Here is a 16,007-nt window from a genome sequence, read left to right as displayed (position 1 = left end):
TGCAGTCCCTGGTGAGAAACACTTTCCCAATCCTGGTATCGAAGCATGCCCCCAGGAACCTGAGTAGGGGTAAGATGACTGACAGATTTACCACCCAACCCAGGGATCTCAACCGCTGTAGCACCAAAGCCACTGCCTGCCTACAAATGACCTCTGACTTTGCTCGAATGAGACAATTGTCCAGATATGGGTGAACTCAAATGCCCTCCTTCCTGAGAGCCGCTGCCACAATGATCATCACCTTAGTGAAGGTCTTCGGAGCAACTGCCAACCCAAACAAAAGGGCGCAAGGTTGAAAATGTGTCCAGAAGATCATAAACCACAGGAACCTCTGGTGATCTGGTGGGATTGCTATGTGCAACTATGCCTCGGTCAAATCCAGGGAAGCCAGGAACTCCCTTTTGGGCACTGATGCAATGACAGAGCACAGGGTCTTCATCCGAAAATGAGGAACTCTGAGAGCCAAGTTCACCTTCTTTAAGTCCAAAATCGGGCCGAAGTTCCCCTCCTTTTTTGGGACCATGAAATAAATGGAATATCTTCTCATCCCACGTTTCCCTACGGGGATGGAAACAATGGCCCTCAGCAACTATAAGCGGTTGATGATTTCCTGTACCACTCGTCTTTTGGCCACGGAAGCATAAGGGGAGACCATGAATAAATCCTTTAGCGGACGAGCAAATTCTAAAGCATAACCTTGTCTTATCACACTTAAGACCCATGGGCCCACTGTAATCTTGGCCCACTCCTCGTAAAAAGAGTGTCAACCGACCCTCTACAGGTAGAACTGAGGAGTGGACTAGCCTTGCTTCATTGGGTGGACTTAGCTCCACCAGCACCCTGGTCAGAACCATCTCTGTTCGGCTTTCAACCTTGAAAGGACTGATTCCATGACTGCTATCTCCCAGTGCCTTGTTTGTGGGCTCCCGCCAAAGCCCTATTCTGCCAAAAGCGCTATTCACCCTAAAACGAGAATGTGTAGGAAAAGATCCTTTTCCCCTTTTGGCTTATCCTCAGGCAATCTATGCCCTTTATTCTCTCCCAAATGTTACATGAGCCCATCCAAGTCCTCGCCAAAGAGCAGTTTCCCCTTAAAAGGCACTGCTCCTAACTGAGACTTGGACCAAACATCTCCGACCAGTTTCGCAAAGAAAGGAGTTGTCTGGCCAAGACCACTAACATCCTAGTTCTGGAAGAAGCTCTGATGAGGTCATAGGCCACCACAGCCTCTAGCCGCTCCACCTGCTTCATCTCTGATGCAGACATCACTTTTTCAGCCTGCAACTGCTGTACCCAGTGCATGCCAGCCCAAAGCATAAAACTGCCACACTCAGTAGAACGTATGCCTAAGGCAGCCACCGCAAAAATCTTTTTGAGGTGGACTTCCAGCTTCCTGTCCTGCATATCCTTCAGTGCTACAGAACCAGCCACTGGAATGATAGTCTTCTTAGTGATTGCAGGCACTAAGGCATCCACCTTTGGAAGTCTCAACAGCTCAAGTGTGTCCTCTGGCAATGGATATAACTTTTCCATTGCTCTACCAAGCTTCAAACCATTCTCTGGGGTATCCCACTCCCTGACCACTAACTTCTTAACTGACTTATGGAAGGGGAAACTTTTTGTTTGACCTCTTAAGCCATCCATGACCGGCTCCCACCCTTCCTGATCAGATTCTTCACATGGAACCTTTATCCCCAGCTCTTTAAAAACATAGGGGATCAGGGGCTACAGCTTTTCCCTGGGGAAAAGACAAACCACCTTCGGATTGTCCCCTCAATAGTCAGGGCTTGTCTTAGCCCCTCTTACGGATCCTGCCCTTCCAGAGAAGGATCCGCCTCAGGAGGGTCCTCGTCTGGAGGAGGATCCTCCTCCGAACCCTCAGAGACCTTGTTGGCAGCATTTGATTGTTGTGGACATACCAAGGACCAGCTGAAACCTTGTTGCACTGTTAGCACACAAAACCCTGGCCCTTTTCCTGGGTCACAGGCCCACAGATCTCGTTTGCCTAGAAACATGCCGCTCCATTGCTTTCCTGGCCAGGTATGCTTTGTGCATCAAAAGCACAAAGTCCGATGAGAAAGCTGTAGAATCGTCAGAATCCTCCCCCAGGAGGTCCTCATCCAAACCCGACTTTGCCCCCTGAACTCCCCAGCCCTCCATGGGGCTCGGAGCAGCCGGGGACAGCGGTGGAGGAAAATCCCCTACCCTCCACGGTTTCAGAAGCAGCCATGAGTGAAGACAAAATGGCCACCAATCCCACGCTAACGAGGAAGGAGTCTGCTGCCTCCCCCGATGCATATGAGAGCTCTCCAGGCCCTTGCTGCTTCCCTGATACAGTCACAGTCATTCCCAAGCTGCCCTCTCTCCCAGAGAAACAGCGGAAACAGAAGTCGGCACGGGACAGCTGAGTGCATGCGATGCACTTACACCATGTGCCATGATTCCAGCCTACCCTGACCGCATGTGCAGTCAGCCACCAAGAGAACCCCAGAAAACGTTGCAAGAACTGCTGCAGTGGAGTCCCTTGCAAGGCTACCACTCAAATCTCCTCCCCAGGTTGTCTGACAAAAAAAAGAATATGAAAATGTGTTCTTACCTGATAATTTTCATTCCTGTAGTACCACAGATCAGTCCAGGCAAGCAGGTTTATGCATCCCTACCAGCAGATGGAGGCAGAGAACAAAACTTTGAGGCACTGCTACATATCTGAGAGTGCCACCTGCAGTCCCTCAGTACTGACCTGTACCAAGATGATCAAATTAACAAACCCCAATCAACTAAGGGCGAGCAGAGAATACAGTTGGAGCCCCCTATAACCAGGACCCTTTGCATCAAAATCCTAGGGACATATTAACTTAGGACACTTTCAGTAACTCTGCATGTGTCTACATACTGTCTCAACAACATCCAGAAGTGAGGAACTCTTTCAAAAGAAGGGGATGGGTCTCTGGACTGATCTGTGGTACACTACAGGAATGAAAATTATCAGGTAAGAACAAATTTTCCTTTCCTATTCATACCCCAGATCAGTCCAGACAAGTGTAATGTACCCAAGTTCCCCTAAACTAGGCAGGAATCCGAAAGACTCACACGCAACACACTTTCCCCAAAAGTCACCTCGTCCGGTGCCCGCACATCCAAGCAGTAATGTTTGGTAAAAGTGTGAAGCGGAGATGATGTCGCAGCCCAACAAATCTCTTGCGGAGATAACAATTGACACTCTACCCAGGAAGTTGCCTGTGCCCTAGTAGAATACGCTCATAACCCTTTCAGAGCTAAACAACCCTTATATAAGTAAGCTGAGCTTATAGCCTCTCTCAGCCAACTCGCAATCGTGCCCTTGGAAGCTTTATTTCCCTTTGCACCACTAAAATGGACAAACAGATGATCCAACCTCCAAAAGGCATTTGTCACCTTGAGATATCACAAGAGCACTCATCGCACATCCATGAGATGCAACTCCTTAGCCATCGGATCGGTCAGAGAAATTCAGAAAAACTGGAAGCTCAATTGTCTGGTTAAGATAAAAGGATGAAACCACTTTAGGGAAAAAGGAAAGGGCCGTATGCAACACCCCATCCTCCGAAATCCTCAATAAAAGATCTCTACATGACAGCGCCTATAGCTCCAATATCCTTCTGGCAGAACAGATAGCCACCAAGAAAACAGACTTCAATGTTAGATCCTTCAAGGATGCCCTTCTAACCAGCTCAAACAAAGGATCACAGAGAACTCTAAGCACCAGGTTAAGGTTCCAGGCCGGCCCGACAGATCTTCTGGAGGGAGAACGCAGATATTTCACCCCTTTCAGGAAACGCACCACATCTGGATGAGCTGCCAACAACCTTCCCTGCACCATACCTAGAAGAGACCCTAAGGCTGCCACCTGAACCTAGAGGAAATTAAAGGCCAAGCCCTTAAGACAGACCGTTTTGCAAAAAGGAGAAAACTTGTGGAACCTACACCCTTAAAGGATGCAAACTATTCTGCAAGCACCACGCTTCAAATACCCTCCAAACTTGTACATAAGCCAAAAACGTGGAGGTCCTTCGCACTTGCAGCAAGGTAGTAATCACAGATCCCAAGTATCCTTTCAGGCGGAGTCGCCTGCTCTTAAAAACCAAGCTGCTAGACAAAGGCGATCCGCCCAGTCTAAAAATATGGGTCCCTGCTGCAACAAACATGGTAGATTTTTTATTTTATTTTATTTAAGCAGCTCCTATATACCGTCATTCAGACAGGCCATCACAATGGTTTCCATGTATAAAACATAAATAACAATAAATTAGATAAAGAGCAATTGTTCCTAAAATATAGTAAATAAAACAAAATCAAATATAATAGGCAAATTAAGCACAGTAAAATATATTCCTGCTAAAACAGTTTAAAATACATTAAAATCCCTGATGTATGCTATAAAATTTCTCCCTCTCAGTTGTTAAAAATAAAGTGCCTCTTGTTATATAAATAAAAAATGTGCTAGACACATGGGTCAATCTACCGCTAGATAAACCAGGTCTGCAAACCATGACCAGTGCAGCCACTCGGGTGCCACCAGAATCACTCTGCCCAGATGAAACTCGATGCGACACAACACACTCTCCCTATGACATACCATGGGGGAACACGTACAGCAACAGCCCTGTGGGCCACAGCTGAATGAGGCGTCAATGCCCTCAGAGTCTGCCTCTCTCCTGCAACTGAAAACCCGGGCCGCCTTCGCATTCCCTGGAACCGCCATGAGGTCCAATTCCGGCTTACCCCATCTTCCCTGAATCACGGCAAAGGCCTCTGCTGACAACTCCCACTCACCGGGATCTAGCTGTTGCCTGAGAGAGTCCACTTGCACATTGTCTACCCCAGCCACTTGTGATGCTGCTATTCTTGCTAGATGGTTTTCCACACAAACAAAGAGGTCTAGAACGGGTAGATGTGAATCGGTTTTTTACTCTTTCGGATAATAGAAAGACTAGGGGGCACTCCATGAAGTTAGCATGTGGCACATTTAAAACTAATCGGAGAAAGTTCTTTTTCACTCAACGCAAAATTAAACTCTGGAATTTGTTGCCAGAGGATGTGGTTAGTGCAGTTAGTATAGCTGTGTTTAAAAAAGGATTGGATAAGTTCTTGGAGGAGAAGTCCATTACCTGCTATTAATCAAGTTGACTTAGAAAATAGCCACTGCTATTACTAGCAACTGTAACATGGAATAGACTTAGTTTTTGGGTACTTGCCAGGTTCTTATGGCCTGGATTGGCCACTGTTGGAAACAGGATGCTGGGCTTGATGGACCCTTGGTCTGACCCAGTATGGCATATTCTTATGTTCTTATCTTGCACCTCCTGCACCACTAGATGACTCTTCGTACCGCCTTGATGACTGATGTATGCCACAGTCCTTGAGTTGTCGGAGAACACTCGCACTGACCTCCTCTGCATCAGCAGCAGAAAGGCAAGCAAGGCTTTGAAAAATGCTCTGGTCTCCAAACAATTGATGGACCAGGATGCCTCTTCTGGTGACCACAGTCCCTGGGCTGATTTGTCTTGACAAATCGCACCCCCCATCCTTTGAGGCTGGCATCCGTGGTCCCCACCACCCAGTAAGGTACCTTCAGGTCCATTCCTCTCTCCAAATTGCTCCAAGACAGCCACCATGAAAGACTGGATCTGGCATCCCCCTGAAGCATAGACAGTTACCTCCCTTTAGGTAAAAAATAGAAGCAGGCTCCGCAAGTCCTCCTGGGGAGAGAGAACTAGCCCCCCCAGCTGTCTACCTCTGGCAGTAAAAGGATAGAACTATACAAGGCTCCCCAACCCCCCTGCTCATCCACCTCATTACCAGGAGGGATGGTCCAATCAGGACCTGCCAACCTCCTGGGAGGAAATCGTCAAACAATCTTTTCTTTTTTTTTTTTTAAATCTAAACCTAATTTCCAGATTGTAGGTTCTGCACCTCTACCATCTGCTGGAGACAGATGGTAGAGGTGCAGAACCTACAGGACTGCAGGTGGCAAAATAAGTTGTGGCAGTGTCAGCAAATCTTTCTCCTGGAAGTGAGGACCCAGAGGGGGTGAGGGAACCAGGACCCCTGGTTTTCATCCCCCCTGACCGACAAGGGCTGAGATAGCTCAGGGATCACCAACCCCCCGCTCACCCTGCTCTATCCAAGGGATGGCCCACAAAGGAACCTAACACCTTGGGGAGCCTGCCAGGAATCTTCTTTCTTCCTCTGGTGACAGAGAAATACTGAGGGACTGCAGGTGGCACTCTCGGGTATGTAGCAGTGCCTCAAAGCGTTGTCCTCTGCCTTCATCTGCTGGAAAGAATGTAAAACCCACTTGGTCTGGACTGAGCTGGGGTACGAACAGGAATAGGTTATTGTGGCTGTGTCAGCAAAACTTTCTCTGTCGCCATCTGCTGGAAGGGAGGTAAAACTGAGGAGTCTGGACTGATCTGGGTATGAAAGGAAAATTAGTTTCTTACCTGATAATTTTCGTTCCTGTAGTACCAAGGATCAGTCCAGGACACCTGGGTTGTGACTCCGCACCAGTAGATGGAGACAGATTAAAACTTGTGGGCGGAGCCATATATGCCCCTTTGCCAGTCACAGCCCCTCAGTCTTACATAATGTCAAAGTAGAAACTTAACCAGAAAACTAGCTAACTTAACAACGGGGAGCCATACCAAAAACCCCCATTGGAACAGAACTCCCCAACCAGGAGAGCAAAACCTGTAATCAGATTAGAAAACAACAAACAGCGAGCGGACTCTCCGTTACTTCAGCGCAGCACTACGGGCGGGATCCTGGACTGATCCTTGGTACTACAGGAACGAAAATTATCAGGTAAGAAACTAATTTTCCTTTCCCTGTACGTACCAGGATCAGTCCAGGACACCTGGGATGTACCAGAGCTAAACTACCGAGGGTGGGAAGCAGAGAGTCCCGCTCGGAGAACCCTCTCTCCAAAACCCCCATCCTCAGCAGCCTGAACATCCAGACGGTAATGCCGAATGAACGTATGCAAGGACTTCCAGGTAGCCGCCCTGCAAATTTCCTGAGGCGACACCTGAGAAGATTCTGCCCAAGACGCCGCGTGAGACCTTGTCGAATGAGCCCGCAGACCCACGGGGACCGATTTCCCCCGCACTAGGTATGCCGACCCAATCGCCTCCTTTAACCAACGGGCGATCATTGCACGAGACGCCGCAGCACCTTTCTTGGGACCAGAAAACAGCACAAACAGATGATCTGTCACCTGGAACGGGTTAGTGACCTCTAGATAGCGGAGGAGGGACCTCCGCACATCAAGCTTCCGTAAGTCTCTCGATTTCGGATCGGAGGACCCCCCCCACATCGAAAGCGGGAAGCTCCACCGATTGGTTTAAATGAAAAGCCGACACGACCTTGGGCAGGAAGGAAGGCACCGTCCGCAAGGAAACTCCCGAGTCGGAAATGCACAAGAACGGCTCCCGACAGGACAGAGCCTGCAATTCAGAAACCCGTCGCGCCGAGGAAATCGCCACCAGGAATACGGTCTTGAGCGTGAGGTCCTTAATCGTCGAGCGCTTCAAGGGCTCAAAGGGCGCTGAGCATAAGGAAGAGAGAACCCAATTGAGGTTCCACGACGGACAGGGAGGACACAGAGGACGACGAAGATGTTTTGCTCCCCGGAGGAAACGGGAGATATCCGGGTGGAGAGCTAGGGAGGATCCCCGGACCTTACCCCGCAAGCAACCAAGCGCCGCTACATGAACCCGCAGGGAACTGCACGACAGACCTTTGGCGAGACCGGCCTGGAGGAACACGAGGATATCAGGAACAGAGGTGGAGGTGGGATTCAAGCCACACTCCACGCACCATTCATCAAATATCACCCAGACTCTGACGTACGCCAGGGACGTAGACTGCTTCCTGGATCTTAACAGCGTGGCCACCACTGCATCTGAGTAACCTTTTCCCTTCAACCGATTCCTCTCAAAAGCCATGCCGCGAGACAGAAGTGATCCGCATCCTCCAAACAGATGGGGTCCTGATGCAGGAGCCCCGCGAATCCCTGAAGCGGGAGGGGAGCAGCCACCGACAATTGGACGAGGTCTGCAAACCACGGACGCCGCGGCCATTCCGGCGCCACCATGATGACGTTGGACGGGTGCAACTCTATGCGCCGAAGAATCTTGCCTATCATCGACCACAGAGGGAACACGTACAGCAACACGTCCGTCGGCCAGGGAAGCACCAACGCGTCGACTCCCTCGGCTCCTCTTTCCCGACGGCGACTGTAAAACCGCGGAGCCTTCGCGTTGTCCCAGGTAGCCATGAGATCCATGTGAGGTACTCCCCACTTTTCGCAGATGAGGAGAAACGCCTCGTCCGCAAGCTCCCACTCTCCGGGGTCCAGGTGATGACGGCTGAGAAAATCTGCTTGGACATTGTCGACCCCAGCAATATGGGACGCTGCAATGTTGCTGAGATGTCGTTCCGACCAGGCCAGCAATAGCCGCGCTTCCTCCGCTACCAGCGGACTTCTTGTCCCGCCTTGTCGATTGATGTAGGCCACGGTGGTCGCGTTGTCTGACAACACTTGGACCGACTTCCCCTTCACCAAGGGCAGGAAGGACTGCAGTGCCAGGCGGACCACTCTGGTCTCTAGCCGGTTGATCGACCACTGTGCCTGAGTCGCGGACCATAAGCCTTGCACGGACTTGCCTAGGCAAACTGCCCCCCATCCAGAGAGGCTGGCATCCGTGGTCACCACCGTCCAATCGGGCACGAGCAGGGACACCCCGCAGTTTAGATGAGTCGGATCCAGCCACCAGTCCAGGCTGGACCTCGCCTGGCCCGTGAGCGGAAGCAGCAGGTGGAACTCTTCCGATACCGGCTTCCAGCGGGAGAGCAAGGACGACTGTAACGGACGCAAATGGGCAAACGCCCAGGGAACCAACGCTAGCGTTGACGCCATAAACCCCAGAACCATCAGGTAATCGCAGACCCGCGGCAGATGCAGAGACAATAACCGCCTCACCTGCGACTGCAGCTTGCACACCCGCTCCTGAAAGAGAAACACCTTGCCCCGTTTTGTATCGAATAAGGCTCCCAGGTATTCCAAGGACTGGGTGGGTACCAGTTGACTCTTGCTGAAGTTGACGACCCAACCCAAGGACTGCAGGAGCTGCAAGGTCCTGGCTACTGCCAGCCGACACTGACTCTCTGACTTCGCCCGAATCAACCAATCGTCCAGGTATGGATGAACTAGGAAAACTTCCCGGCGTAGCTGTGCCGCAACCCCCACCATCACCTTCGTGAAAGTACGAGGGGCCGTGGCGAGGCCAAACGGGAGCGCCCGGAACTGGTAATTCCGCCCCAGGATGCAGAACCTGAGAAACCTTTGGAACGATGGCTGAATGCCCACGTGTAAGTACGCCTCCGTAAGATCCAGGGAGGCCATGAACTCGCCCGGACGCACCGAGGCAATCACCGACCGAATCGTCTCCATTTTGAAATGAGGGACGCGAAGGCATCTGTTTACACCTTTCAGATCCAAGCTTGGTCTGGACGTGCCGTCTTTCTTGGGAACGATGAAGTAAATGGGAGTAACGGCCCTTGCCTTGCTGACCGGCCGGGACGGGGGCAATAGCCCCCAAGCTTTCCAAGCGTCGGATGGTGCCTAGCACTGCGGCCCTCTTCTCGGGAGTCTTGCAAGGCGACACCAGGAACTTGTCCGCCGGGGTGTAAACAAAATCTAATGCGTAGCCTTGACTTATCACGTTGAGGACCCACTGGTCCGACGTTATCTTGGCCCATTCCTCGAAAAACAACGTCAAACGCGCCCCGACGTGTGGAACAACGGACTGGGGCTGTCGCGAGGGATGGGCCGACCGCATCTCATTGTGAGGCCTTGGACCCCGTACCCGACGGGGCTCCCCCTTGCCGCCCGAAGCGCTTCCCACGAAAGGACTGCTGAGCTTGGGCGGACCGCGAGAAGGACGACCTATAGGAGGTGGCTGCGGACCGTTGGGGACGCGACTTCCTGGGCCCCCGAAAGCGGGACCTACCAGGAAACGAGGACCGCGACCTGGATCTGTCCTCAGGCAGCCTAAAAGCTCTGTTCTCCCCCAGGGAAATCATTAAATCATCCAATTCTTTGCCAAACAGCAGCTTCCCCTTAAACGGCAGCGCCCCGAGATGAGCCTTGGAAGAACCATCGGCTGCCCAGTTGCGCAGCCACAGGAGGCGACGTGCCGAGACGGCGGCTACCATGGATCTAGCCGACGTACGCAGGAGATCGTGGAGAGCGTCGGCTCCATAAGCAATTGCTGCTTCCAAACGATCCGCCTGCGATGCCTCCTCCGCCGACAGGTCAGCATTCGCCTGAAGGACCTGGGCCCAGCGCAGACTAGCTCGCATCGCGAAGTTGGTGCAGATGGCGGCTCGGACTCCCAGGGCGGACACTTCGAAAATCTTCTTAAGCTGCACCTCCAGCTTCCTGTCCTGGATGTCCCTGAGAGCTGTAGCACCCGTAACCGGGATCGTAGACCTCTTCGTCACCGCCGACACTGCCGAATCCACCTTAGGGAGCCGGAGGAGCTCCAAGGCATCCTCCGGAAGCGGGTAGAGCTTGTCCATGGCACAACCGCGGGCCCCGTGAGACCCAACAGAACCGGATCCATATTGGCTTCCTGTCGAACCACCACCGGTGGAGCTTCTATACCCAGTTCTTGAAGAATGGCGGGAATCAGGGGGGACAGTTCCTCCCGGCGAAACAGCCGAACCACCTTGGGGTCATCCCCCTCGACGGGCTGCGCCCCTTTGGCGGCGCTGGGCTGGCCGGAACCGTCCTCTGTCGCCCCATCGCCCCCCCGCGGGGGCTCCTCATGGGGATCCGAGTCGGCCTCCGAAGAGGACTCCGTGTCCGATTCCTGGGGGGGGCGCCTCAAGGTGGCCGCTGGCCCCGGCGCGGTTCCTGTGGGGCGGGCCGTAGAGGCCACTTCCCCTGGGAGGCCCCCGAGGTCTCCCTAGCCTTCCTTTTCCCTGGAGCAATCTTGGGAGCTCCCCCCACGGCTCCTCTCACCTGGCTGCGTTTGTGGTGCTTATATTTAAGCACCTTACGCAGCAGAAGAGCAAAATCCTGTGAAAATTCCTCCGAATCCGCCGAGCTCGCACCGGAATCCCCTGGGGACCTATTTCCCTGCGGGGCGTCCCCCCCCGCCGGCCCCGACTGGGGGGAGAACGCGGGAGGCGAAGCAGCAGGCCCAGCCGTTTCCCGCGCGAATTCGCAGCCGGAGGACAAAATGGCCGCCGCTCCCGCGCTAAGCGGGAACGGATCCAGGGGCCTATCTGTGAGGGAAACAGCCCACGGCGGCGATCGCGCAGCCCGGGATCGGGCCCCCTGACGTGCCCCGGACAAACCCTCACCGCCCGGGACGCACGCCGAACAGAGGCCCTCCCTCGATAGACACGCGCGCGCGGAACCGCAGTCCCTGCAACTCGCCCCACGCGGCATGGCCCCGATCGCACTGAAAACAGGGAAAAAACAATAAATACAAAGCAATTTTAATGCGACTTGACCTCCGGTGAACGGCGCACCCCCCCCCGAGCAAACCCCGAGTGGCGGCGCGAAGTTACAGAGAGCCGGCAAAAATAAACCAAAATCTTTTTTTTTTAAGTACCTGCCGCTGTCCTCAGTCCTGGAGCCCTGTTCCAGCAGGGGCGAGTGAACCGGGCTCCCCGGTGTCACCCCTGGCACTGCTACTCGCGTAGCTGGGTCCTCGACCCTAGCAGCGGCCTCAACCGGGGGGGGGGGTAGTCCCCTCAGGACCTCTCAACCCCCCTGGGAGGCAGGGCGGACGGGACTACTCTCTAACAAAATCCAAAACCAATTTAAAATTAAACCAAAACTCAGCCCTGACTGACACCTAACCCTCAGGGCACGCAGGGGCTGTGACTGCACCTGCACCATCTACTGGAGACAGAGAAAGACTGAGGGGCTGTGACTGGCACAGGGGCATATATGGCTCCGCCCACAAGTTTTAATCTGTCTCCATCTACTGGTGCAGAGTCACAACCCAGGTGTCCTGGACTGATCCTGGTACGTACAGGGAACAGGAAGTTTGATTTTATTATGTGCTGTTAACTGCTGGGAGCATTCAGAGGGGGAGAGCAGGGGTGCAGTGAATAAATTTAAGGGGAAGTGCTCTCACCTGAACGAGAAGCACGAACATAGTTAACAGCATTCTAAAAGCAGTAATGAGATTTAATGCACTCAGACATCCCAGCGCCTGCCTGGTCTTGACGTCATTCTTGTGTTACTTACTGGTTCTGAGCAGCATAGATCATGGCCAACTTCAGAGACATTTCAATGATTCCATCGTCATCCTATGGAAGACAAGCCACGGGCAAAGGATATAACCCAAACAGGAGCATATTTATTTTAATTAGATTTTTTTCTATTCCACTTTTCAGTCACTTCAAAGTGGATTACATTCAGATACTGTAAGCATTTCTAAATTTGTACCTGAGGCAAGTGACTTGCCTACGGTCAGAAGGCACAGCAGTGGGATTTGAACCCTGGCTTCCCTGGTTCGTAGTCCGCTGCTATACCACTAGCCTACTCCTCTTTTCTTTCCATATAGTAGCTATGATTGATCAAATTCTTACAGCTCCTGTGGGTTCAGATCCTTCCAACAAGGTGCTGGCTGTTGGAGACACTTGCAGCTCCTGCAGTCCTAGCTTCTCCCAATACGAGATGCTGTAGGGAATAGTGCAAGCATGCTAACTGTAAGGGAAGTTCACTACTCCTGTAGTCGCAGCTGAAGAATTTGTAGGGAAAAATGTAGAACTGCTGGTTGTGGGGGTATTCACAACTGTAGTCCCAGCCTTTCCTAGTAGGAGGTGCTGTAGAAAATGCTGCAGGAGCACTGGAGGTGAGGGAGCTCACAGCACCTGCAGTCTCAGCCTCTCCCAGTAGGAGGCACTGTAGAAGCACTGGATGTTGGGGGGGACTTCACAGCGCTTGCAATCCCAGCCTCTCCCCCAGCAGGAGGCACTGTAGGAAAACCATGACCTGTAGAATATCACCACCTACCTGCGGAGTGCCACTAGCTAGAAGATTGCTCATCACTGCTTTATACAGCTTCTCTGCCTGTAAGAAAAGCAAAAACAAATCTTCAAATAAAGAAATTCATTTCTAATTAATATTGTCCTGTTTCATGCAACTGAGGCTAAACTCCCTACTCACATTGATCAGTTCCCCTCTCACAAATGCAAGATTAGCCATCTGCAAGAAAATAAGAAATTATGCAACTTCCTTCTGTATCACACAATAAAGTCAGTCCTTGGTCTGATGCACATCAAGTTCCTCCCTATCCCTTCCCTCCCCTCCCAAAATACTATTCTAACACAGTCACACAAAAGAAAGCTGTGGAGACATTTTCTCCTGCAGGAGGCAGCAGTGCAGAAGGTATCTGATTAAACTATGCATTTCTTGCACTGGGATATTTATTATATTTTTTTTCCAACACAGACATAAGCTACCATGCTAAAAATTGGAGCATACTGGCGGTATAGATTTATATCAAAGCAGAATCCTGGATGCTCATGTCACAGGGTCCCCATCCCCATGTACCAGATGCTATCAGAACTTTCACAGTTCTGCTGAGGATTTTCAGTTATTTTTGCTAGAGACAGATGCATTAGGTGGATTTTCAGGAGCAGGAGGCTAGAAGGATTCTTCTGTCTGAACTGAGATGATGTAAATACTGACTTGATTTGGCTATGTGACTATTCATAGCTGGGAGGTATTACCAGGTCATAGGTATAGGTGATGGCTTTCTTGTTGTCCGACTGCTGGGCAAGCAAAAGGGACTGGTGCAGAATCTGTTCGGCACCTTCCAGCTCTCCCTTCATTATGCTCAACTGAAAAAGTAACAAAACAAACAGAAGAAAAAGAAATAAGTTAAGAACATAATAAGTGCCATGCTGGGTCAGCCCAAGGGACCAATGAACCCAACATCCTATCCCCGACAGCTGCCAATCCAGATTACTTAAGAACATAAGAAGTTGCCATACTGGGTCAGACCAAGGGTCCATCAAGCCCAGCATCCTGTTTCCAACAGTGGCCAATCCAGGCCATAAGAACCTGGCAAATACCCAAACACTAAGGGGCGGATGCAATAATTTTCATGGAAAGCGGGTGCTGACTTTTAAAGGGGGGCGCCATGCAATATGTAAATTAGGTGGTCGCGGCTGCCGGTTATGAAGACCAATGCCGGTAAACTCATGATAAACTCGGCGGCTGTTTTTATTACCGGCAGACAGGCTAGTTATGAAAATTGACGCAGAGTTTACTGGCTTCGGTCTTCATAACTGTACAGAAGTACAGAAAAGCAGTTTTTTCTGCTTTTCTGTACTTCTTTTACCTGCGCTCAGCTATTAACGAATGCTCCAGGCAGGCGTTAACAGCCGAGCGATAAACGCGCCTCTGAGACGCACATTTATCTTTTTGCATACGGAGTGAATGAATAATAGGCTCATTCACATGCATTTGCAATGCATTAGGGGATGGATTAGCACCTATTTAATCCGCGTAGGAGTGCGGGTTATACAATGCGCTCGGCTGAGCGCACTGTACTGCATTGGCCCCTAAGTAGATCCCATGCTACTAATGCCAGTAATAGCAGTGGCTATTCCCAGACAGGCCGATACAGTAAAGCGCGGCCGCGGTTACCCTGTTTCTAACCCGCTTTGTACCCACAATTTGACCGCGTAAGTCTAACCCGCGATTCACTATCCATTTTTACCAATCCTTACCGCTTCCTGAAACTGACGCGTATCCCTTTCCGCCCGCGGCATGTATATGATATGTAAACGATCGGATTAGCTATTCCCTCCGATACAGTAACGTGCGGCCCGATTATCGCCTTTTTAACCCGCTGTTTTGCCGCGTCTTTAACCTGCTAATTTACCGCCTACCCTTATCCTGGCATTAGTGTGGTGAACTTAGTAGAGAGAGATGAAATTCAAAAATGAACAGTGTTAAAGCTCACTGCAAAGGAGAAATAATTACTAAAGTGGCAGCAATACTAAAGCTGAAATGATGCTATTAAGCTGTCAGCCAGGAACAAAAGAGAGAAAACGACTCAACATGTTATTAAAGCAAATAGTGAATAAATTGTAACAGACTTACTGCATGTGAATTTTCTTTTGAATGACAAACAGATACGTCGCCAGCAGAAACAAGAACTGCTCCGGAGCAGCCCCAGTCCTCTCTCCCCTCCTCCCGAGGCGCGCACTGCGGCTCCTCTGCCTCCCGGGGGCAGCCAGCGGCGAGAGCGGCTTCAGCAGCCTGGGGCGGATAGGGTGCTCCCCATGTGAGGCAGCCCCCGCCGGCGAAGGTGCATGAGCGCACGCCGTGACCTGAGCGCCCGGCTGGACGTCCGAGGTCACGGCGTGCGCTCATGCACCTTCGCCGGCGGGGGCTGCTGGAAGCCGCGCCTCCCAAATGGGAGCACCCGATCCGCCCCAGGCTGCTGAAGCTGCTCTCGCCGCCGGCTGCCTCCGGGAGGCAGGGGAGCCGCAGTACGAGCCTCGGGAGGAGGGGAGAGAGGACTGGGGCTGCTCCGGAGCTGTCAGCGCGCCCGCACAGGAGACCGGCACCCATGGACGCCCTTCTGCTGCTGGGGGCTTGCATGGCCGTGGCCAGGGCAGGTGAGTGGGGGCTGGGGGAAAGTTTGCCCTTGAAATTTCATCTCTTGCCCGTCCGAAGGAGGCGGAAAATTGGAGCTGCGCGCACAGGTGAACCATCCACTTCCTGGTACCTGTCATTTCAAATGTCATTTGAAATGACAGGTACCAGGAAGTCCGGGGTCATCCAGAGGAAAGGTTCCCAACATGACAATGCCTGTAAGTCAAAGATGCAACGAGCCAAGCATATTGCCACCAAGAACACAGTTTTCAGCATTAACAGGTGCAAGGACAGACTGCGCAGCGGCTGAAAGGAAGGCCCTGCCAAA

The 16,007-nt window shown here is 51.9% G+C and overlaps 1 protein-coding gene across 1 annotated transcript in view; it reads right to left on the bottom strand.

Moving 5' to 3' along the window:
* The window catches only part of TTC19 (tetratricopeptide repeat domain 19), a 53,798-nt gene that overhangs the window by 19,838 nt on the left and 17,953 nt on the right, over positions 1-16,007 (bottom strand). Inside the window, exons 3-6 of the mRNA XM_029611269.1 lie at positions 13,801-13,911; positions 13,235-13,273; positions 13,082-13,138; positions 12,311-12,372 (exon numbers count right to left, since the gene is read on the bottom strand). Coding sequence (XP_029467129.1) covers positions 12,311-12,372; positions 13,082-13,138; positions 13,235-13,273; positions 13,801-13,911 — 269 coding nt within the window. The remainder of the gene's footprint in view (positions 1-12,310; positions 12,373-13,081; positions 13,139-13,234; positions 13,274-13,800; positions 13,912-16,007) is intronic.

The sequence above is a fragment of the Rhinatrema bivittatum genome, chromosome 8, assembly GCF_901001135.1.
Source record: "Rhinatrema bivittatum chromosome 8, aRhiBiv1.1, whole genome shotgun sequence".
Taxonomy (NCBI): Eukaryota; Metazoa; Chordata; class Amphibia; order Gymnophiona; family Rhinatrematidae; genus Rhinatrema; species Rhinatrema bivittatum.
This window is presented reverse-complemented; position numbering and strand designations above follow the sequence as displayed.